Source organism: Arvicanthis niloticus, chromosome 7, assembly GCF_011762505.2.
Source record: "Arvicanthis niloticus isolate mArvNil1 chromosome 7, mArvNil1.pat.X, whole genome shotgun sequence".
Classification (NCBI taxonomy): Eukaryota; Metazoa; Chordata; class Mammalia; order Rodentia; family Muridae; genus Arvicanthis; species Arvicanthis niloticus.
In genome coordinates this window covers 1,865,015-1,887,890 of record NC_047664.1, presented here as the reverse complement: position 1 = coordinate 1,887,890, position 22,876 = coordinate 1,865,015, and the positions used below count along the sequence as shown (strand labels likewise).

The 22,876-nt window shown below is 45.9% G+C and overlaps 3 protein-coding genes across 12 annotated transcripts in view; 1 reads left to right on the top strand and 2 right to left on the bottom strand.

Moving 5' to 3' along the window:
• Positions 1–3,383, bottom strand: part of Gak (cyclin G associated kinase) — a 68,136-nt gene extending 64,753 nt beyond the window's left edge. For 3 of the 5 annotated variants that reach the window (XM_034508448.2, XM_076937746.1, XM_076937747.1), the window contains exon 1: positions 3,119–3,383. In XM_034508448.2, the coding sequence (XP_034364339.1) occupies positions 3,119–3,263 (145 nt within the window). In that variant the 5' untranslated portion in view covers positions 3,264–3,383. The remainder of the gene's footprint in view (positions 1–3,118) is intronic. The other 2 variants (XM_034508447.2, XM_076937745.1) reach the window with 1 other exon arrangement.
• A 13-nt stretch (positions 3,384–3,396) lies between these two features.
• Tmem175 (transmembrane protein 175) lies at positions 3,397–18,542 on the top strand. 4 transcript variants are annotated; one of them, XM_034508443.2, is made up of 11 exons: positions 3,397–3,512; positions 9,466–9,719; positions 9,893–9,931; positions 10,755–10,852; positions 12,969–13,020; positions 13,277–13,312; positions 13,838–13,921; positions 14,220–14,384; positions 15,370–15,448; positions 15,759–15,894; positions 17,119–18,542. In XM_034508443.2, exons 2-11 carry the CDS (start codon positions 9,576–9,578, stop codon positions 17,783–17,785), a joined length of 1,500 nt encoding a protein of 499 aa, XP_034364334.1. In that variant the 5' UTR covers positions 3,397–3,512; positions 9,466–9,575; the 3' UTR covers positions 17,786–18,542. The 4 variants fall into 4 exon arrangements, with proteins under 4 accessions (XP_034364334.1, XP_034364337.1, XP_034364335.1 ...); XM_034508446.2 differs by having other exon boundaries at positions 3,416–3,512; positions 9,548–9,719; XM_034508444.2 differs by having other exon boundaries at positions 3,461–3,655.
• Positions 18,327–22,876, bottom strand: part of Dgkq (diacylglycerol kinase theta) — a 13,933-nt gene continuing 9,383 nt past the window's right edge. For all 3 annotated transcript variants that reach the window (XM_034508438.2, XM_034508440.2, XM_034508442.3), the window contains 8 exons: positions 22,083–22,234; positions 21,727–21,875; positions 21,438–21,616; positions 21,062–21,162; positions 20,824–20,970; positions 20,617–20,728; positions 20,384–20,536; positions 18,327–20,058 (listed from right to left, as the gene is read on the bottom strand). In XM_034508438.2, coding sequence (XP_034364329.1) covers positions 19,957–20,058; positions 20,384–20,536; positions 20,617–20,728; positions 20,824–20,970; positions 21,062–21,162; positions 21,438–21,616; positions 21,727–21,875; positions 22,083–22,234 — 1,095 coding nt within the window. In that variant the 3' untranslated portion in view covers positions 18,327–19,956. The remainder of the gene's footprint in view (positions 20,059–20,383; positions 20,537–20,616; positions 20,729–20,823; positions 20,971–21,061; positions 21,163–21,437; positions 21,617–21,726; positions 21,876–22,082; positions 22,235–22,876) is intronic.

Here is a 22,876-nt window from a genome sequence, read left to right as displayed (position 1 = left end):
GGGTTCAGTCCCCAGAATCAGCACTGTGGAAAGAGAGAAGTGACAGCTGCATGTCACTCTCTGACCACATGCTAGCCATGACATGCCTCCCCACCAAGGCAAAAAATGAAGAGAGGAACAAACTGTAATATAGGAAGGCTATAGGACACAAAATCAAGATTCAAAAATCAGGGGCTGGAGAGATGACTCAGCAGTTAAAAGCACTCCTGCTCTCACAGAGGACCCAGGTTCAGTTCCAAGCAACCATATGGTAGGTCATAACCCTCCTTAATTCCAATTTCTGGGGATCAGATACTCTCTTCTGACCTCCACACATATCATGGATGCACACAGTACATACATATGGGCACAATCATAAACATAAATTAAAAAACAATTAGTGAAGACTTAGGACAAATTCCAAAATGAGTAAAAAGCTATCTGGCTTTGTGGTTCTGCCTACCAACTTATTTCACACTCCAGCATCAAATTAATAATAACTATAAAAACTATATGGCAACTAAGTTTGGTTTTTTTTTTTGTGACAAAACCTGATATAAACTAATAGAAGCAATTTGCCTACAATGAGAATATCATTGATTTACTTAGAGACAGAGCAATTTATATGACTATAAAAACTTTTCTCAACCCCTCTGGGACCATCTCATGATCTAAGGTCATGACCAGTCATCTTTCAGAACCTGAAAAGTTCTGAAGTTGTTAAGAACCTCCCTCACATTCTTGTTATGACAACATAAATCCCAATAACCCATGGTCTACGGCTGCTGTTCAGGAAACTCATTTAAATAATCTATGCAAAATACTACAGATTTCTTACTGTCTCAACTCAGAAAAAAAAAAAAAGCCTTAAAATACCACATTAAATATAAAAGGAAGAAATCTATGGCTTACAATTGCACTGATTATTTTTATTCCTGGATGGGCCAGAGAGCAAAGGGAATGAGTTGCTCTCTACAGAGACGGTGGCTGCCCACACTTCCTGGTTTTTCATCCTGGGTTCCATGTGGTTTGGGTAAGCTTCCTGCTTTATGCAATCTCCTCTCCCAGCAATTAGAACCACGTCCCACTAGAGATGGCCTCTTGGCCAGGTGGGTACAGCACACAGCTATCTTCTTCTGGCCCCTTTTATAGAAGCAGACCTTCCAGCTACCCTGGAATTCACAGTTTATTGTACTGCCACATCCAAGTTGCCTCTTCCTTCTAACTGAATGTGTCTTATTTTACATTCTATAAGAAAGAAAACCAAGTCCGTCTCTTCTCTTTCTCTTTTCCCTTCTGGTTTGTGGATTAAACCCAGGGTCTCAGACATGTTAAACAAGTGCTATACCACTGAACTACATATCCCTACCCCTTTTCACATTTTGGGACAGCATCTTACTAACTTGTCCAGATTGGCTTTGAATTCTACCTGTAGTCAGGCAGACCCTGAAGTTGGAATTTTCCTGCCTCAAACTCCCAAGAAGCTAGGATTACAGGCCTGTGCCATCAATTCAGGGTTGAATTACTTGAAAAACTAAGGCAACTGCCTGGCATCTTTAGAATGAACAAACCGATCTGGGATCATCTTTGTCATTTCAACAAATAAAGGGAATATCACATATCACACTGTTAATGGAGGTCCTAAATCCATCTCTGGAGGAAAACGCACCAGAGGTCTTCTACCAAAGCTACATCCAAATCTATGTACAATCACAGTGGAGAATATGTGTATGACAAGCTACTGTCGAAACATCACCTCTGCTTTTCCATAGTGAAGAATGTCAAGCAAGTTCCCTGTTCCCACTAAGCACAAATGACATGGACAACCTTAAGATGATTCTCCAATCCTGAGAGCTGCTTCAGACCTGGGTCAGGCCACTCTTCTCCCTGAACCAATTTGTCAGAACATAACTATGTTTAGCAGGTAGGCTTCACAGCTATTGAGATCTAGCACACTCCTAGATACTGATGGGAAAAAAAAAAAAAGGGCACAGCAGCTGAAGAAATGGCTCAGAAGTTAAGAGATTTACTGCTCTTGCAGAGGAGAGGAGAGCACTGGATTCCTAGCACCCACAGGGAGGTTAACAACTGTCTCTGACTCCAGCTCCAGGGGATCCAATGTCCTCTTCTGGTCTCAGTAGGCAGTACATAAACATAATGACCAAAGATAGAGGCAGCAAAAACACCATTTTAAAAAAAAAAAAAGTAAAACTAAAAAAAAAAAAAAAAAAAAAAAATAACAGAAAGCAGGATTCCTCCACTCAGGCTGATTAACAGATCCTGTGTGAGGAAGCTACAAACTAGACTGACCTCAAGACACTATGGAATTGTCTATCAAGCAAGGTTCTTAAAGGTTACAACTACGGGCTCTGCTTCCTGTAACTTATATGAGGTCACTACAGAAAAATTCAAGAGGTGAGGCAGACACTTAGGCTATAAAAGAAAACGAAACTATAGGACCTCAGTCTATCTTCACCAAGCAAGGTAAGACTGTACAGGCCCCAGAACTCAGCAGAACAAGCACTGCCATCTCAAGACAGTCCTCCGGATGCAATAACAACGCTGGATAGGATACAAAGAATAACAGCTTATGACCCTAGAGTGACTGTGTTCCCTCCTGACTCCACCTCTCAATCTTTTTGTATATGCCCCAGATACAGCTCTGGCCCTAAGTAGAGGTGGTCCCTCCAGTCCCAGGCCTTCTTTACTGGACAACCACCTGCTAGCATGACCCTTGTACTATGTCTACCCACCAGGAAGTGTTCAACCCAGAAGAAGCCTATTCTCTGCAGTCACCACCAAAGGCCTTAACCCACAGGGCCCCTGTGGTCTCCCTTCCTGGCAAGACCCCTGTGACCTGACTCACACCCCAGCAGTATCCCTTCGTAGCGATGGCCTGATTTACATCCCAGCGGTGACTTTTCCCGCAGACCCAGCCCAGAGAGATGCCTCCCACGGCCCAGATCGGACCCACACCTCAGTCGTGACTCTCGGTCTCAGACTTGATTCACACCCTGGAGGCGATCTTCCTTGCTGCCCCTGCCTAAAGCGGTGACCCACGCGCGCCCTGACCTGAACCACACCCCAGCGGCGACCCTCCCGGGCTGCTCCCGCCTCCCGGGGCCTGGCGACGCCTTACCCTCGGCCAGGACCCGCCGCACCCGCAAACGCAGCTCGCCCAGTTCCACTGTCTGCCCCACGAAGTCACTCTGGTCACGGCCCGCAGCTCCGCCAAGAGAACCAGGGCCCGCCAGGAAGTCCAGTGCAGACTGCAGCAGCGACATGACGGCGGCCGCTCCGCGGCAGCGGGAGCCAGGCTCCAGCTCCGCACTGCCGGGTTAGAAGCTGCGGGCGAACCACCCGGCCATCTTCCGCCGGCGCCGTGACGTAAATCAGAGAGCGAGTTGCGTCGCGACGCCGCGGCTCCGCCCTGACGCAGCAGGCGGAAGAGCGCGTGTTTCTGCAGAGCCAGCAGCAGGCGCAGGCGCAGAGAGTGTGATCCTACGGCCCTCAAGCTCCTAGGAGGCACGGAGGTAGGGCTGTCGCCATCTGACCCTAACCTCGTCCGGTTGCTTCCGCTAGCCCGGGTCCAGCCTCGGTGGCTAGAGCGTCGCGGGACGTTGGGCGCGCGCTGCGGACCGCCCCAGAGCCCGCCGCTCGCGCCTGACGCCTCAAGGTAAAGCGAGGCCCGGAGCCACCCTAGTGTCCCTAATGCCCGGTTTAGGTGAGGAGGGTATCTTGCAGACAAGCAGCCAGTTTATGAGCCACAGACACTTTATGTTTTGGCCCACACAGTTTTGGGGGAGGATGAACTAATTGCTAGTATTAAGACTGAAAAACGTAAGTTTAAAAGGGGGGGGGGGGAAGAAAACAAACGCTTCACAACGTGTTTACAAAAGTCACTTGGCAGTACTGGACCCAGAATCCTGTATGATGTCAAGCACTTAGAGTTGCCCATTTCAGGTGAGACAAAGTCACGAGATTCCTCACCCATCTCCGTACCTCTGTGGTTTCTGAAGCCATATGAAGTTGCAGAGCCTTGGGTAGAGTATGTGCTTTTGGACTAAAAAATGGATCCTTAAGCCCAAATCAACATCTTAACTCTCTCAGAATTGTGTGCTATTAAATACGCCTTTGGGGACTACCTGCTCTTCTAAAAGTCAAGTAGAAAAGAAATGAATGATGATGATTAGAATACAGTGAGGTACAGAGAATACAGAGGTAGGTGAACCGTAGTTTCCTGGAAGTGGTGACGTGGAAGCTGTGGCTCACACCTGGAGGAATAAAGAACTGATGAAGTAGAGATGGTAACCGGAGGTAACTGAGGTGATTTGTGGAGAAGAGTGTGGGAGCTAAAAGGGCAGTGTGGTGTTAACATGATCTTGGATCGGAGACTTGAGCAGCCTAAAGCCAATGGGAGAGAGTAAAGTCTTTCCAGTACAGTAGAGAGGAGTACTGTCTCTCAGAATAGTAGGACAGTCAAGTCACATCCAGATAGAGGATTTTTAGTGTTGGCATAGAAATGTCACCTTTCTATAAGAGAATCACTTATAAGAGGCAGAGAGGAGGAAGTAGGGCTTGCAGTTACAGGTACCTATGTTATTACTGGAATGAAGTTGAAGGGATTTTTTTTTTTTTTTTTTTTTTTTTTTTTGGTGACTTCAGATTTCACTATTTAGAAGGAAAATAAATCTAAAAGCAAGAGGAAAAAGTAGGGAATCCAAAGCTTGAGTAGCGTTCAAGAGACCTAAAACAGCATCCTGAGAAACCTCTCGAATAATTCACTAGAGCAAGTAATGAAACTTGATGCCATACACTCTTTGTGGCTTGACCTAGGACAAGTGGGAATTTCTAAATTATGTAATTATAGATCATTTTTATGGCATAGAAGAGGATGCCATTCCAAGACCATCTTAACTGGTACTGCATCTTATGGTCTCCCGTGATCTCACTTCATGTATGAACACATACAAACTTAAAACTGAATCTGTGCTCTTACTCCACAAACACATTCTCTTGCAGTAGGTTTCATAGTAGAAGATATAGCTAAAGAGTAAGTTATTTTATAATGATGGAGGGATGAAGGCATAAAAAGGATGCATCGGGCTGAAGAGATGGCTCTGTGGTTTAGAGTTCTTGTGCTTACAGAGTGCTGGGGTTCAACTCCCAGTATTGGTGGCTTACAACCATTTATAACACCAGTTCCAGGGGCATCCAGCGGCCTCTTTAAACCTCTGTAGTCACTCACTAAGCATGCATGTGGTGCACATTGGTATATGTAGGCAAAAGGCATACACATAAAAATTTTTTAGTTTAAAACAAAACAGATGTATCAACTATAAACACGATTAATGCCAAATTTATAAAGTGTGTTAACTGAGAAGCTAATAGACCCACAAGAAGAGAGAGACATATTGGAAGTTGAGGTAGTTGGAGATTGTTTTCTCAATAAATAATTATCCAGAAAATCACAGAGGGTATAGAGGACTTGAATAGCTCTGTCAATCATCTTGAATTAATGAACATTTATAGAGCACTTGCTATTAATTAGCAGAATAATCAGCAATTCCTTTTAATTAGCTGAAGTAGTATTATCAACAGAATATACATATTTTCCAAGCGTGTAAAGAACATTTACTAACCTAGAACATCTGGGCAATGAAACAAGTATGTTATCTGATCACAATGAATTTAACTAGAAATTAGTGTGGAAATGTTCTGAATGGAACAAAAAAGTCATAAGTAGTATTATGAAAATAAAAATACATAATTTTAAAATTATGGGATGCTGTTAAGTCATTAGTAGATCACATTCAGTGACCTTGGTGTTCATCTCAGAGAAAATGAAACCCAAAGTAATTAAAAGAAGGAAGATAAATGTCAAAATGCAGTGAGACAAACAATAAATAATCAATGGAAAAAAACCTGATTCTTTGAGTCAGTAAAACTTAGAAGTCACTGGCCAAATTGAGTAAAGAAAACAAGAATTACTGAGATTACAAGTAAGGGAAATGTTTACTGAAAGGATAACCAGAGACTGTTATGAACATTTTCCCATTGGATTCAACCTAGTTAAATAAATCAATTAATTGAAAATACAAACTAAGCTTACTCAAGAAGAAATAAGTAAAGAATTCTATACCTGTTAACGCATTCACTTTCTAGATTAAAATCACTCAAAGACTTAAGACTTACATGGCTCTATTAGAAATCCATTAAACATTTAAGAAAAAAAATTTTTTTTTTAAATCTATATGAACTTATACAGAAAATTGAAGTATTTCTCAACTCCTACTTAACTTGGCAAAAACAGTCAAGAAAGCAACAAACTAATGTTTTTCATAAACATACATTTTTAAAAATCTTTTAAAATATGTTTTGGCAAAATAAGTCTAGTAAAGTTTGACCATTCTTAATCCAAAATCCAAAACTTTTAAGTGCCAACAATGGTGCTCAAAGAGTTTCAGATTTTTTACTTTGGGGTTGAAAATGTTCAGCCAATAAAATGCCCATTTCCCCCAATTTTTTTTGACATATGAAATACTGTTTCCAGGTATCTCAAATGAAGGATATCTAGTTTCTATATATATAAAATAATATATCACAACTGGTTGAGGTTTATCTGTGGAATGCAAAGTTGACTTTGTGTTTAAGTTTTGACCAATGTAATTTGTGCTCACTAAAAAGTGACGAACAAAACAAAATAGCCTGGCATAGTAAGGCACACCTTTAATAATAGCCCTTGGGAAGCAGAGGCGGTGCATCTCTGTTAGTTCAAGGCCAGCCTGATCTATAGTGAGTTCCAGGGCAGCCAGGGCTACAGTGGATAACGAAAAAGCATTTGACAAAACGCAGTACCCATTCCTGATTTAAAACAACCACTAAGCAGAGGCTAGAGAGATGGCTCAGAAGTTAGGGCGCTTGTTGTTGCTGTCCCAGAGCACCAAAAGTGGCCCACAACCATCTGGACCTCCAGCTTCAGAGAATCTTGATGCTCAGTTCTGGCATCTGTGGGCATTGCACACATGTGTGCACACAATTCAGATTTTTAAAAAATACTTTTAAAAAATTAAGCAAACCAGGAATAAACTGAAGCATTTTCAACATACTCGTGTATCTTTGAAAACATTACAGTTGTCATCATACATAATAACATAACCTAATATTTTATCCCTGAGATCAGTAAGCCAAGGGCGGTCTTATTCTATTTCTATTCAACATTGTATTGGAAATACTAAACAATGTAACGAGGCAAGAAAAAGAAATAAAAAGCAACCACATTGGAAAGGAATAACTAAAATGCATATTTTTGATATGATTATCTTTGTCAGGATTCCTTAACTTTGGCACTTTCAGCTAGAAAGTTGAAAAGTTTATTACAATTTTAGTTACATGACATTCTGGAAAAAGGAAAAGTATGGACACAGTGGGAAAAAAAAAAAAGGCCAGTTGCCAGAGGTCAAGGAAGATGTTTGAATTTATTTCTGAATTCCATTATCTCTGGGCCAGCACTAGAAAAACGTGAATCTTTTTCTGCCTATCAGTGGATCAGCCAATAGAGGTCCCTTTAACACAGTGCAACTATGACAGCAGTAAGAGGAAGTGTGTTGTCACATTCTCAGAAACATGGTGAGTCTCAGGTAGAGGAAGGCATATTAAAAAGGTCTCTCAGTATGTACCTCCATGCACCAGGCATTCTGGAAATGTTAAAGTAGCAGTAATAACAGAAACACCGCATCTGCCAAGTGCTAAGGTCTAGGTATGGGAAGTTTAGAAGGGCTAGCTGAAAATAGAGTACCTTCCAGTCTTTATTTTATTTTTTTTATGAGTTGTTTTGCCTGAATGTGTCTGTGCACCATATGCATGCAGTGCCCACAGAGGCCAGAAGAGAGTATCAGGACTCCTGGTACCAGAGTTAAAAATGTTTGGGAACTGCTATGTAGGTGCTGGGATTTGAACCTTGGTCCTCTGAAAGAACAGCTAATGCTTTCAACCACCGAGCCATCTCTCCAGTCCTTCAGTGTTTATAGTTGTGGTAACACAACTATGTGCATTCTTCAGCAGTCCAAGCGAACTGTACAGCAGAGGGATGGTTTTGACTATAATCTAAAGCAGTGTTTCTCAACCTGGGGGTTGTGACCCCTGGGGGTTGAATGGTCCTTTCACAGGGCAAAATTACAATTATGGAGCAACAATGAAAATAATTTTATGGTTCGGAATCACCAACATGAGGAACTGTATTAAAGGCTTACAGCATTAGGAATGTTGAGAGCCACTTATCTAAAGAGTGGATCTTAAGTAAAAATAAACTAGAAATACAACAAAAGCCATGTTGCTACCCCTGCCTGCCCTTACCATCCAGGCACCACATGTTTATTCTGGAGCTAATAAATCTACTCTTGTTTGTTTGTTTGTTTGTTGTTTGTTTGTCATATATGTTTTCATTGTGTGGTACCTAATGTATTAGCATCCTCCTCCTCAGAGTAAACCCAGTCATACTGTATGTTAACCTAGTTTCATAACTAAAGGGCTTGTGCTAGTGACCACATTTTCTAAAGCTTTACCCTCCAAGTATCCTGGCTCCTCTTTTCTTATCCTCCCAGGAATGACCACTGCCTTCTTCCCCTGACTATCTACCTTGCAACCTCATTTCCCCTAACTGTATTAGTGACTCCATAGTCTCAACTCCTCCACAGCCTCCTTCCTCACCTCTGCTGCCTGCGAGTGTCCTTCCCCTGTTTCAGTCAACATGCCCAAAGCAGAGTGCATTTCTATTGTTGGGCCTGGTTGACTTGGGCCCTCTTGGACCCAAGAATTAACTTTCCTCTTATCAGGGCCTGCTTCCCAGGAACCCTTCTGTATCCTGCTTGGGCAGACATACTCCATCTCACCCCTGGCCACAGCTCCAGCCTTCTGACCATTCATCCTTGCCACACTCTTATTCTGTCTCCCTTGATCACAAGTGGGGTCTTAGAAAATACTTCCTAGTGCCTCACCTCTTCCATATTGTATGGCTGCTGAGTGGTTCTCTATGTTTTTACCATTGGGTCCAGTGCAGAATGCAGATGATTCCATAGCTTTACTTCAGCCCTTTGCTCCTGGGGCACAAATATCTCTCTCCCCAGAGAATGTACCAGATGGCATCTCACTTGTCTACCTAGCATTGTTTCTGAAAAACTTAAAAACATCCCAGACCTTGTGACCTGAGGCCGTTATGGCCCTCAGGAACATTCTTGTTAGCTAAGAGATGTGCAACTCAAGCTAACTCAAGCTGACAAAGCAGATTTTAGGGAAAACTTGGGGGTCAGAGTTCAGGCCTTTCCTGGTACCATGCTATGCTGAGCATCAACCCTGTATCATCAGAGCTTCAGTGAGACAGAGAATGTAGTGTTCCAATCACAGAGCTCACTGCTGAGTCTGATGCTGATACTCTTAGCCTGTGGCTGGAAATTGTGAAGTGTCTCTCTTTTTGTCCCCTATACCTAGCACTTGTCTTTGCATCAAAATGGCTGAAGTCTACAGGGTTGAGACATCCCTCTGATACACTCAGAGCTACACTTCTTCCCAGGCTGCTGTGACAACTTGGTGGCCACACCATGTCCAGGCTCCAGACCCAGGAGCAGGCAGTGGATTCTGAGGGAGACTCATCCCTATACAGGAGAGACAAGGAGGGGACACAGAGCTCCCACCGAATGCTGGGCTTCAGTGATGCGCTGCTGTCCATCATCGCCACGGTCATGGTCAGTGTGGGGCCCACCTCAAACCTGCCTCTCACTTCTGTAGCAGCCTCAGGGCCAAACCTTTCATGCAGGTGGAGGCTGCCTAGCAATGGTCAAGAGCCCACATGCCTTCTGCCTCTGAGGACCCCAACCCAAGAAGTATCTCGTGGTTATTTTTGTCTTTGTTCCTTTAGATCCTGCCTGTGACCCACACAGAGATCTCACCAGAACAGGTAACAGGAACAGTCTGGTTTGTACAACGGGCCAATAAGAAAACCTGATCTGGACTTGGGGAGCCAACCCCCAAATCTGTAGGCAGCAGAGCCCAAAGCAGGAAATTTATTGAGAGGGCAGGATATCTGTGCTTCCTCCTGGAGGGATATGTATTCAGAGCAGGGGGTGGGGCTCAAGCACAGGCTCTGGCAAAGGAGGTTTTATTTCTAGCTAGGTAGACAGGCACTGGTATCCTCCACTGAGAGTGAGAGGAACCATGCCCACCCCAGACTTTTACCAAGCCATCCTATATAGGTAACAAAGAGCTTTTCTAAAAGAATTTTCATTAATAGCCAACTTTATGGGCTTTTTTTTTTCCTTTATGGGAGTCAACATGTAGCTCTTTAGTGAAATAACTTTGAGACTTGGACAGCATTGAGGTGCCTTTTTTGGTTTCATTCATTGTATGGTGGTAACCATACAGACTCACGAATACTATGCATCCTGAAGGAGGCAGGTTGCAGCTCTATCCAGTCAGCTCCACAACAGTGAGGCCTGGCTCTAGCCATACCTGTAAGCTGAGGTAAATCTTTTTTTTGGGGGGGGGTGTCCCAGAACTGCTGAGGTTTTTTGTTCTAAAGTGTGGTCACAATACTACTGTAATGTGGGTAAGTTTGGTAGAAGTGAAGTTAGACTCAGAGCAGACATAGACTGTGTTGTGCACTTTGAGACTGGGGACCTTCCTAAATGCCTCACTGTGCAATAGGCTAAGTCTTGCCATTGAAATGACCACTATCGGATCTTGTGTTATTTTGTTCTAATAACAGTGTTCTTTTCATACAGCAATTTGACAAAAGTATACAGAAACTTCTAGCAACTAGGATTGCTGTCTACCTCATGACATTTCTAATTGTAACTGTGGCCTGGACAGCACATACCAGGTAGGGAATTAGACCTTTAACACGAGGTCCTCATTGTCACGATTTACTCAGGGTAGGCAAAAGACATGGACTGTTATAGTACTACAGAGATATATTGTTCTTGGTATCTGTAGGTCCCTCGGTTCACATGTTGTGTCCCAGGGGAGCTACCTCTTCCCACACTGGCCTTTGGTTCTCACTCTGAGACTTATACTCAGGACAGTACAGCATGGTCAAGATTGCTCCAAAGAAGACCTGGCTCTACCACACCACCCTTCCCCATTTTCCTGTCTGTTAGGAGAGACAGAAAAGTGTCCATCTGCTAGACCCACTGGAAGACCAGAATAGAACATGGCAGAGAAGTGAGAGAATACAAGCTTAATGGCTATGTCTCAAGTCAACCATAAACCCTTCCCTGTATGGAAGCTGAGCCTATAGATTACATTTGAATGTCTGAGCTTTGTCCTAGGGAAGAATAAGACCCTTTGGGGTCCCAGGACACAGGGCTCTATAGCTGTGTGAGCCCTGACCACTGAATGCCCGGCAGTCAGGGGGACAGGAGGCTTCTATAGGAAGAGCTGGGCATGTGGGTGTTACATTCCTGGCTACAGATTAGCATGTTCAAAGAAAATATTCTTCAGAGAATGCTCAAGGTACAGAAAAACTTACAGATCCTAGTAAACATTTCCTGACCTATCCCCTACCCTCCACTGTGTATGTGTATAGGGAGGGGGAAGAAACATCTATGTAGTAGGTCAGATTGGCCTTAAACTCAGAAATCTTGCCTCTAATGCCTAAGTGCTGGGATTAAAGGCATGTGTTCTGCTCACTGCTATTTAAAAGTGCAGCATGTGGTCCATGTAACACACTTGTTCTCAGCAAGATGATGGTGCTAGATGTTTCAGAACCTGGGCAGGCTTATCCTTTTCGTCTCCCTGTAACTTTAGCCAACCTTCTCCATACTAGCTTCACGGTTCTTTCACCAGGGCCACACCCACCATGGAGCACATCAATAGTCAGGTTCTGAGGCTCAGGGACCTGTGAGGAACTTCATAGGTTCATAGGTCTAGGCTTGCTTTGAGTGCTCTCTTGTATGATGAGCTTAGAACCTGCAGGTGTCCTTCGGTTTGACTTATTAAGGAAGACTTCAGCCCAAATGTGTCACTGCCATGAGCTAGAGGTAGCTTCCTAGAGTGGGGATGGCTTCTGAGCTGAGTCCAGTCCAAAAAGAAGGCCGTGTGCTTGGTGTTGGATGGGTGGCATCTGAGCCACAGTCAAGTACTGCAGGGAAGCCCTATTGTAGGCCAGGCGCAGGCGCGATAGGCTTTAGGGTCCTTGGTACCCTATGCTCGTGGAGCAAGAACAGTGCTCCATTTTGTTTTCTACTTATATCATAGTATCTCCATACGAAACAATCTTTGTTAAATAACAAATTCTAACAAGTGCAGTATATGAGATCTTTGGGAAAAAATAAGAAAAGAGCACTTCCCTTCTTCACCCTGAATTTTAGACATAATGTCTAAAAAACAGTGTACTGCATGATAGAGCTCTAGCCCCACACCCCAGAGGCTGGTTTCCAGAAAGCGTGGCTGGACAGAATGCACAGGACAGGAGGCTCAGGGCCACACTTCAGCAGGACCTCCCTGGACAGTTAAGACTCCCCTACCTCAAGGCTTTCTATGAAAAGACTGTTCATAAGAGCTGCCAGTTGTACAGGTGGTTTCTTCAGATTGTTTCTGCAAAGTAATGTGAAGAATGTGGGGTATGTGTTTCACATACAAAGTGTGCTTGCTTCGAGTGTTCTGACTTTATAGAGTAGGTAGTATTTTCATTTTTACAAATCACATTTTATTTTGTGCATATGTGGATGTATGCGTGTGAGTGTGCACCAGAATCAGGATAATTTGTAGAATTTAGTTCTTTCCCCATTCATGTGGGTCTAGGCATCAAACTCTAATCCCCAGGCTTGATAGCACCTTAGCCTACTAAGTCTCGTCAGCCCCACCAAGTGGTGGGATCAAAGGTGAGATCTTCAATGATACTTTAACTACAAAATACTGTGGGAGATGCATTTTAATTTTAATATTATGGAGCCATATTTGAATGATGGCCCATCTTTTCTTTCTCCTAATTTTAGATTGTTCCAAGTTGTTGGAAAAATAGATGATACACTTGCCTTGCTCAACCTGGTGAGTTATCGTTGTTTTGAAAAATGAGCTTAGTTCTGATTTCACCCTCCTGAAAGGCAGGAGAAGGCGTGGGTCCCCACAGCCTGGAGCTTCCATTCCTAGAAGCTCCTCACATGGCTCATGGGGTCTGTTTGTCCAATACAGTGGCACAGACTTTTTGGGTCCCCTGACAGATATATTTCTGCCTTCCTGGCATGCCCCCTTGTTCCTCCCCAGGCCTTCTGGTGACTGACCTCCCTCCTTTCCTTCATCACAGGCCTGCATGATGACTATCACCCTTCTGCCCTACACAGTGAGTAATGGTCACCACCCTGCACTCTACACTGAACACATCTGTGTGTGACAGTCCTCAGAAATGTAGCCTGGGTTTAAGACCTGGACTGCAAACTACAGAGAGTTCAAGGGAACTAGTAGTCGGGGCTAAGTAGAGGAGAAAGCTTAGGGCTGCTGGCGGCAGAGGCCGCGAGAGTGCCCCTGAGGCCCTGCTCCTACCTGCTTCTTTCCATAACACCTATCAGCATATCATATCAACAAGCATTTAAAATTCTAATATGGCCGTTGTTGGCCCAAGAATACAAGGCTATAATGCAGAAAATTCAGATCTGGGGCGGGGGGGGGAGGTTAAAGTTCAGAAGCGATGGGATTTCTCTGTTGGAAGATTGAATATGTCTAACCCTAGCCCCACACCACTGTTCCTACACTAGGACAGTTTTCTCCTCAGTGCCCAGTACAGAAAGAGGGAAGCTTACTTCATTATACACCATCTCAGAACCTAGCTCTAATAGTCCTTTGGGGGTTTGTGGGATTCTTTTGACAGTTTTCGCTAATGGTAACATTCCCTGATGTGCCCCTGGGCATCTTCCTGTTCTGCATGTGTGTGATTGCCATTGGATCTGTGCAGGTAGGAACACAGGGTGTGTATATGTGTTTGCCATGGGGTATGCAGGCCAAGTGCCAGTATCCTGATTTACACCTCAGATAGCCCAGGTCTTCACCCCGGGCCTTACAGTCATAGAACAGAATGAGTTTCAACCCCCTTCTCCCCACACTCTTAAAACATCCCAGGGTAAAAGGCTGTCTAGGAGGTACACTCTTCTTCCTGACCCCTAGAAATGTGAATGTTGGTTCAAGGGTTAACTGGCTTTGGCATTCTACCTGTTGATGGTGCCCCATAGCCTGTTTTGTTTGTTTTACCACAGGCAGTGATTGTGGGTTATGCCTTCCACTTCCCACATCTGCTGCATCCACAAATCCGGTGCTCTCCACACAGGGCCCTGTCCCGGCGGCACATCCTGTACCTAGTCCTCCGTGGTCCAGCACTGTGTTTTGTTGCAGCTGTCTTTTCCCTCTTCTTCTTCCCCTTGGTGAGTGCTGGGAATCTCAGAGGAAGTCTTATCCCAGTTGAAAGAATCTAGCTAGTAGAAGAAAGAACAACAGTGCTGAAACTTTTTTTTTTTTCAGAGCAGGCTGGGGAAGTTGGCTTGAGCAGAGTCAACTTAAATACTATGAAAGTACACTGAATTTTAAATCAAAGCATCCTAAGAATGGTAGAAAGTAACAAATGCTAGTTATTTTAAATGTTTGGTAATAGGCTGGTGAGATGGTCAGTTTAAGGTATAGGTACTTGCCACCAAACGTAATGACCTGAGTTTGATCTCTGGAACAGACATGGTAAAAGGAGAGAACTGATTCTTGAAAGTTGCCCTCTGACCATCACATGCACACTGTAGTATATGAGCACCCTTACACATGAACACAAACAAACAAAAATTATATGTAATTAAAATAAAATATGTAAAAATTAATAAATGTTTGGTAAGCATTTCAAGAACATTCCGGGTTTTAAACAGACCATGAAAGCCTGTGACAAATGCCCTACTTAAAGCCCTATCAGGTTATCTACTTCTTTCGAGGAGATAACGTACCAGCTGAGTGGGTGGGACCCGGGGAACCTAGAGACTTTATAAACTGAAACAGAGCAGAACACTGAATTTCCCATTCAGCATGTAGCCAAGCAGACTTAGACCAGGAAAGCCACAGGTGAAGTGTCTTTTCAAGTCCATTCCCATAAATTTCTTAGTTGGAATGCTTACCTTTTGTTGAGCTGTTACTGTTCATTATATATTCATTAGAAAGCACAAGACTGGCATGTATTTGTCCCTTATGGCTGTCCTTCCTTTTGGGATTGTCCCTTTACACAGAGTTCATTTCCATAAAAGATAGTTCTTTGGTTTTTCCTTTGTTACTCCTGTTGCCTCTCCATCTGGGGCAGAAAGGTGGGACCAGACTTGAGGTGTAAACAGCCCCTATCCCCAGGGAAACACCCTGACCTGTTATTTCTTTCTGCAGTCATACCTGCTGATGGTGACTGTCATCTTCCTCCCTCACATCAGCAAGGCTACCACCTGGTGCAAAGACAAGTTCATGGGTAGGTAACCTTCCACGGCACTACAATAAGCATGTTGGAAGGTTCTGCCAGATTTCAGACTGCTCCCAAGGACCATTGATTGGGAACAAAGCATCAGTGTGTGATGGTTCAGGGCTTGCCCTCCTGGGCTCAGCCCATATCTGGTGGTGTGTTTGCTGGGTCCTGACTACTTCCTACCCCTGAAGCATCTCTGTATCAGTTACCCTCCTGGCCTGTATATTCCTGGCCCCTTGGAAAAGAGGCCAGTGGTTGCCACACTGGTCTGGTAGTCCCTCAACAAGGCTAGTTTCTTCTCTTGGCATATCCACAGGCCACAGGGAGTCTCCAGCTCACAGTGTGGAGCCCTTCAGTATTGACCTGCATGCGCCCCTCAGCAAAGAGCGGGTGGAAGCTTTCAGTGACGGTGTCTATGCCATCGTGGCCACACTCCTCATCCTGGACATCTGGTGAGGACCCCAACTTGCTGCTTTGGCCCATCTTTTAGGTGGTAGTATGTCTGAGAATGTCTTGTTCTTAGGAACTCCAGAAAGGCTTTTATCAGTACCAGCCTCTCTTTAGGTGCCTTCAGATCTGTAAAGTGGCCTCTTCCCTAAAGGTCTCCCATCACAGTTGCTCTCTGCCTGAAGGCACAAGTGCCAGGGAGCGTGACCTCTCCAAGGTTACCTTGTGCTCTCCATCCCAGAATATTCAGGCAGCTCCCTCAGGCCTTACCCCCACCTCCTTACCTATCAGGACTGGCTCTCCTATATGGCCTAGCTCTAGTCTGAATGTTCACTTTTATTTCCAAGTGTCTGTCTGTCTGTCTGTCTGTCTCTCTCTCTCTCTCTCTCTCTTTTTTTTTTTTTTTTTGCCCCTTACCCTCCTCTAGCCTCTGGTTCTTTAATCATATTCCATTGCATTCTTAGTATATTAAACATGTTACATGTCTGGTTTTAGATTCTGCATCTGACACTATGCTTTTCCTGATACTTTTGAATAAGTTTTTTTTTTTTTAACTATAATTTGTAAATTCTTACAGGCTAAAAGTAAATATTCATTAGTACCTGATTTCCTGAGGCCTTAGATTTAAGGAACATGTTTCAGAGCAACCTGCTGAAGCTTCCATTCTGCAGCCAAGGCTGAAGGACTCAGCCAAGACGCTATGGTTAGTTAGGGCAGGAATTCTAGCCAATAGCAGGCTACTGTCTTCTGCCTGGAGTCTAACCTCATGTGACAGCCCTCAGGTTCTTTCCTGCCCTCACACTGTGTCCCTCCTGGTTGATTTTGAGGAAGTAGTTGGTACTTGGGTGTCATATTACTCATGTTCAGGTGATGGTTGCCATCTTTTGACTCTATACTCCAACACAGCCTGCAAGATTTAGGATAGCAGTGGAGAATCTGGCCTATAGGTGTTCTACCCTCAGAAGGCTGACCCTCAACAACCAACCAGGGTTAACAGTCAATTTCAGTTGGAAGAGGATATATAGGACTGGTTAAATTAGCATTGTGAGTGAAGAACAGTAACTGTTTTTAGTAAGCTAAATATATGTAAGTAGCACATAGGGAACTTTTTTGTGTTCTGAAGATCACACATCATTAATCTCAAATTCACTTTATGATGTTTGGTCTACCTTTCTGGTCCTGTCATCTCTGGGAGGCTGTTACAAATGCCATCTGTTCATACTTCCCAGTGAGGACAATGTTCCGGATCCCAAGGACGTGCAAGAGAAATTCAGTGGCAGCCTTGTGGCTGCCCTGGGTGCATATGGGCCACAATTCCTGGCATACTTCGGCTCCTTCGCTACAGTGGGTCTGCTCTGGTTTGCCCACCATTCACTCTTCCTGCATGTCCAGAAGGCTACACAGACCATGGGGTTACTCAACATACTGTCACTGGCCTTTGTGGGGGGCCTTCCTCTGGCCTACCAGCAAACCTCAGCCTTCGCCCGGCAACCCCGTGATGAGCTTGAGCGCGTGCGTGTCAGCTGTGCCATCATCTTCTTTGCCAGCATCTTCCAGTTTGCCATCTGGACTACAGCCCTGCTGCATCAGACAGAAACACTGCAGCCAGCTGTGCAATTTGGGGGGCAGGAGCATGCTTTCATGTTTGCCAAGCTTGCATTATATCCCTGTGCCAGCCTGCTGGCCTTTGCTGCCACCTGCCTGCTGAGTCGGTTCAGCACAGCCATCTTCCATCTCATGCAGATTTCAGTGCCCTTTGCATTCCTGTTGCTCCGTCTCCTTGTACGCCTTGCCCTGGCAAGCCTTCAAGTCCTGCGGGACCTCTGGCCAGAGCATCCCCAACAAGACCAGGGTGAACCCGAGTCACAGTCCCAGCTCTTGCCTGCCCCCTGCTAATGCCAAGAAAGCCACCTATCCCAGGCATACTGTAAGGGGTCTTATCTTAGTACAAGTTTATTGTGACACTGGAGCTGTGGATATATTGGCCTGGGTATTGTTTACAATGTGAAATATCAAGATCTAATTCAAGAGTATGAACATTGTTCACACTTTGCAGTGAGGGGTTTCATGGGAACTGAACTTACTGTTTTTACCCATTTACTTCCCTCCCTCCCTTGCCCACAACATTGCCAGGGAAATTTACCTCTCTGACTAACTTAAACAAGCTACTTCGGGCTGTCCCTGAGATCTTGTTTGAGGCAGCAGCACCCAGTCAGGATCAGAGGCTTTAGCTCTATCCCTATGCCTTGCTCTGACCTGCATGTGACCACACAGGCTATCCTTCTTCTTGGAATATTCAAGCAATTGAGTCTAGGCTAACTCAGGCTGAGAAGCACCTGTCTGGCTCACCTCCTCAAAAGTACAGAGCTTCCCTGGTGGGACTGCCAGTCTGTCTGCCCATTCCTGTACCCGTTGTTAGACAAAGACAAGAGGCACCTACAGGACAGCAAAACCCACACTGTGTATTTGGCCCAGATACAAATTAAATCACATTCAGGTAGTGATAAATTACACACAAGGACAGGACCAGTACACAGGACACACTCCACATAAGGACAGTCTCACTTAAATACAGAAGACATGCTACACTGACTGTAATTTACAAACAGTTCCTACAGATTGAAATAAAAATGAAAAATTACATCACAAAGGACTTCTTTTGAACATTGAAAATGATGTAAACATGATCACCTACACTGAGATCACAAGCGGCTGTCTGATGCGTGTGTATGCATTTTGGCAGAAGCAGGTAAGGGCGTGGTGCAGTGGTCCTATGAAGCTGCCAGGCAAGTAGACACCCTGGTCCACACCACCCTGGTGTCACACTTCTGAAGGCGTCCACAAGCCACATAATTACAAACAGGAGAAGGCTCTAGACTGACTGGCTTTTGGGGGTGGGAGGTAATCCTCACAGGAGACTTTCCACACAGGTCTTCCCCTATCCAGGGCTGGGACTACACCTTTAAATGTTTTTAGCCTTTTTTTTTTTTTTTTTTTTTTAATGTTTTCACATTTTGAAAGGGGCTTCAGCTCTATAACCCAGTTATGCTTTATCCCCAAGAAATGAATTATAGACATGTACTAAGCAGCTCATTTTTGGACAGATTGTTCCTAGCGTCTGAGGTGTGACAATGAATTCTTGGGTGCATGGAGTCTCCTGTGAGCCTGGTGCCTCCAGCACAGCCTGGCCATCAAAGCTGCTTCCATTTGTGTAGGAGCCAGAGTAGAAGCTCTCCATGTACAAGGAAGGGCTGTAGGCAGGCAAGTGCCATGTATATAAAGTGCTATAAGCTGAGTCTAAGGGAGCTGTAGCCACTCCACAACACATGTTGTTTACACACGCCTCAACCAGGTACCACCTGGCCCTCTCCTGATCCCTTCTGGGCACTAGGTGCCCACTCCAGGGTTGAGGAGGGACACTCAGGGCCCCAGCACACACTTCAGCTGTGACACGAATGACAGCTAAACTCACCTAGCCTCAGTAGACAAAGATTCCCATCCCTAAGTACAACTTTGTCAGTTCGTGTCCACCAGCTGAATGAGATCTTGTAAGTAATATCTTCAGTCCAAACTGCTGTCTAGTGATAAGCCCAGGGGACTTGAGGATGCCACACCCACCCAACTGGTACAGGAGAACACAGGCAGCTTTCTGTATCTGCCTGGGCTCAACATGGTTAGCTGCTTTGAAAGAACATAAAATGAAATCAGAGGACCCACGCGGATGGCCTGCATCTAGACATATTGGGCCCAAGAGGGTTTTAAGAGAGGTTTCAAAGGAGTGTGGCTAACAGGACCAGCTCCACTTATCCTATAAGAACTAGTCTTGTGCAGAAGACAAGCTAGCCGGAGCCTCATGCCCAGTCATATACATTGGTACTATGGCAGAGTGAGTAATGGCATTACCTACCCACTCCTAAGTTTGCACATGACATTGGGATGGAAACATCCCAAGACCCATGAAGATTGTATGGTCAGTGCTACAGCTAAGTCCATCTGTTGGCCAGCCAGTATGTGATCAACCAAAGTTGAGAAAGGCTAGGCGGTTGAGACCTTTCATCTTGGCTCCTCTATAAAGGACTGCCCTCAGAAGCAGGCAAGGTGTCCACTCGGGTATCCCTGATGGCGCCAGCCTTCCTGGGCTTCTGCTTAGCCTTCCTCAGCATGTGAACCTGTTCAAAGGTAGGGATTGAAGGTCAGAGGGCCAGAGTGACATTACAATAGATAGGTCTGAGACCTCTGGGCCAGTGAATAGTAATTGGTTCCACTCCACAAAAGGAAGACCTGGAAAAGCTGTCTAGTAGCTGCTGCCTGCAGCCTACTGAACACTGTCTTCAGTCCTCACCTCCTCTGAGGCTCTCACCAGGGCCACCGTGACACCTGAAGTCCCAGAAAGCCAAAGCTTAGACCCACCTGGCCTTAGCTACTGTACAGCATCAGCCTGCCTGGCCCTGCCCCTGGCCCGTTTTACCTCTGCTCTCAGCCTTGCCAATATACCTTAGGTGCAGTAGCAGAGATGATCATGTGACCTGGGGCCTGAACCCAGGGCTCACCATCCACCTGCACTGGAGTAGCCTTGAGGAGCGTGACACGGAAGTAGGAGCCCTGGGCAATGCGGATACCAGAGCGCAGCCCACCTTGTACCTGGCCCTGGGTAGGACAGAAGCGGAGCTGGCTAGTAGGACCCAAAGGGTATCACAGGGCCTACCCACCAGCCTGCCATTGCTCACCATGTGCACGACGCCTGTCACACCCACCACCTCCAACAGCCCGTCGTCTATGCGTGGCTTCTCAAACCTTGAGTCGCTGTCAGAGCCCCACAGGTCAGCCCCTGAGCCCCAGCTGTCCCCAAAAGATGAAAATACAAAGTTAGGTACAGACCAGACACAGACCTAGCACCTGGCCCCAACTGCAGTTTCAGAGCCCAGCCCCAGCACCTGGGGATGTTAATGAAGATGAGACCCTCAATGCTGGGTAGCTCCACCTCCTGCTGCTCCACCTGCAGCCGAATCTCCTTGTGTAGGCTTCGAGAGTGGCTGATCTTCTGCAGCCCGACCCGCACATACACGCCCTTGTTGTGGAACCTAACCACAGGGAGGTAGACATTCCAAATTACCAGGTAAAAGCTGCTGGCTGCTGTAAGTGAACAGGCCCCCAGCCCTGCGTTACTGGTACCTGCTTGTGAATTTGCCAGGCTCCTCCTCACGTGCCTGGTGGAAGTCCAGACTGAGCTCCGCATCAATGCCAATGCCACAGTAGTTATTCATCTGAACAATCTGGAGACAGGGCACAACCAGGTTGCTGGCCAGCCACTCCTGAGTGTCCAAAATTGTGCCAGACACCTCTGTGTATGGTCATCAATGCCTTTCCCTAGGAACCTCTCTGCTTAAATGCCACAGCATGCCCACAGAAGGCACAACCCTACAATCCCACAACCCCACAGGCTTCAGTCAACAAGTTCCTGCTCTGCCTTAGGGGTAACTGGGAGGAAAGTTGCACATCAGCAAAGGGGGAGCCAAACGTAAGAGTCTAGCAGGTGCTGTACTGGTACCTTGGGCGGCTCTGCTTCCCCCACATTGTTCTCTGTACTGTTCATTTCATGAGCGTCCAGCAGGATTGTCCAACGATCCATGAGCACAGCATCAGCCTCATCCACAGAAACCAGCACAGAAAATGGGTCCTCACCACTATAGCCTGCCCCCCAACGAAGGACCCGGCCGAGGTCATTCCCTGGGAAATGGGAAAGAAAGCATAATCCACAAACCACTATTCATCTCTAGCAAAACCCACAGTAGAGACAGTCCTGAGAACCCATCCTTCAAGTTGATGGCTAAGCCCACCTGTTCCCAGGGGCAGGATGGCCACAGATGGCTCTGGGCAGGCCAGATGGCGCCTTGTCTCCTCCAGGGCAGCGAGCACCCAGCCAACGGTGCCATCTCCACCACAGACCAGTACCCGAAAACAGGGCACCTGGGAGAAAAGGTGGAACCTGCGTGGGAGACAGTATTCTGCCACTACCTCCTGGCTGCCCAGGACAAGGAACCTGGATACTCATTCATGCCCTGGGCAGCCTTTCCTTTTCAGATGTCCATCTCTGGCCACATAGAGGACTTAATGATTCCAGCAGTCCCATCCAGAATTCCTAGTAGCTAGAGACAGGTGGTGGTGGTTCTTTCCATGTGCCAGGAAAACGTACCCAGGAAGAGGACCCCCGTTGGTTAGCTCAAAGACCTGGTGCGGATTCAGCAGCTTCCGGAAACTGCAGAGCAGTTCTCGTCCCTTGAGGCCCCCACTCTTGGGGTTCACAAACACGAGGAGAGGGCAGCAGTCAGGAGGCAGCTTCGTGTGCTGAGAGGTAGAGGACTGAATTATGTTGGGATTAAAGGTCCCACACTGGAACTGCTAAGCAGTGTCCAGCCTGATTCCAAGCTTGCTAAGCCATAGCCAGTCCCTCCTGAGGCCAAGCAGTCTGCATACTTATCTCCACCTCATTACTGACCTCTCAGAATATCCTTCCTCATGAGAACGCCACCGTGGCTGCTTGGAGCTCAAGCACAAATGCCAGGGCCATATGTACTGTGACATACGTCAAGGGACTATCCCTGCTCTCTTAGCTATGAAGCCACAGGCCCATGATGGAAGACCATAGATCCTACCTGGTACCACCAGCCAGTTGGAATAAGGCCTGGCTTTTGCAAAGCTACCAATACACCCTTTAGAGATCAATAGCTTTCAGGTCCCACCTGCCACATGGCAGTCAGAGGACTAAATTTACAGAAGTAACCACACATCACTGGTCATGGGAACAAAATCAATCTCCCCATACATAATGCCAAGAGACGGCCCTAGGAGTCTAGGCACAATGGGCTCGTTTAAGTCCTTGTGGTGTTGAGTAGCAGGAAACACATGTGTCAGGTACAGACACTGGGTGAACAGCAGCCCAAGGGCTGCCCTGCAGTTGGGGCAAGGATATACTTGGGAAGGGGCACC

Coding starts and splice junctions, on each gene's coding strand:
- Tmem175 (XM_034508443.2), top strand. CDS start 9,576: ATGTCCAGGCTCCAGACCCAGGAGCAGGCAGTGGATTCTGAGGGAGAC. Junction 14,385..15,369: donor CCCTCTTCTTCTTCCCCTTG/GTGAGTGCTGGG, acceptor TTCTTTCTGCAG/TCATACCTGCTGATGGTGAC. Junction 15,895..17,118: donor CTCCTCATCCTGGACATCTG/GTGAGGACCCCA, acceptor CATACTTCCCAG/TGAGGACAATGTTCCGGATC.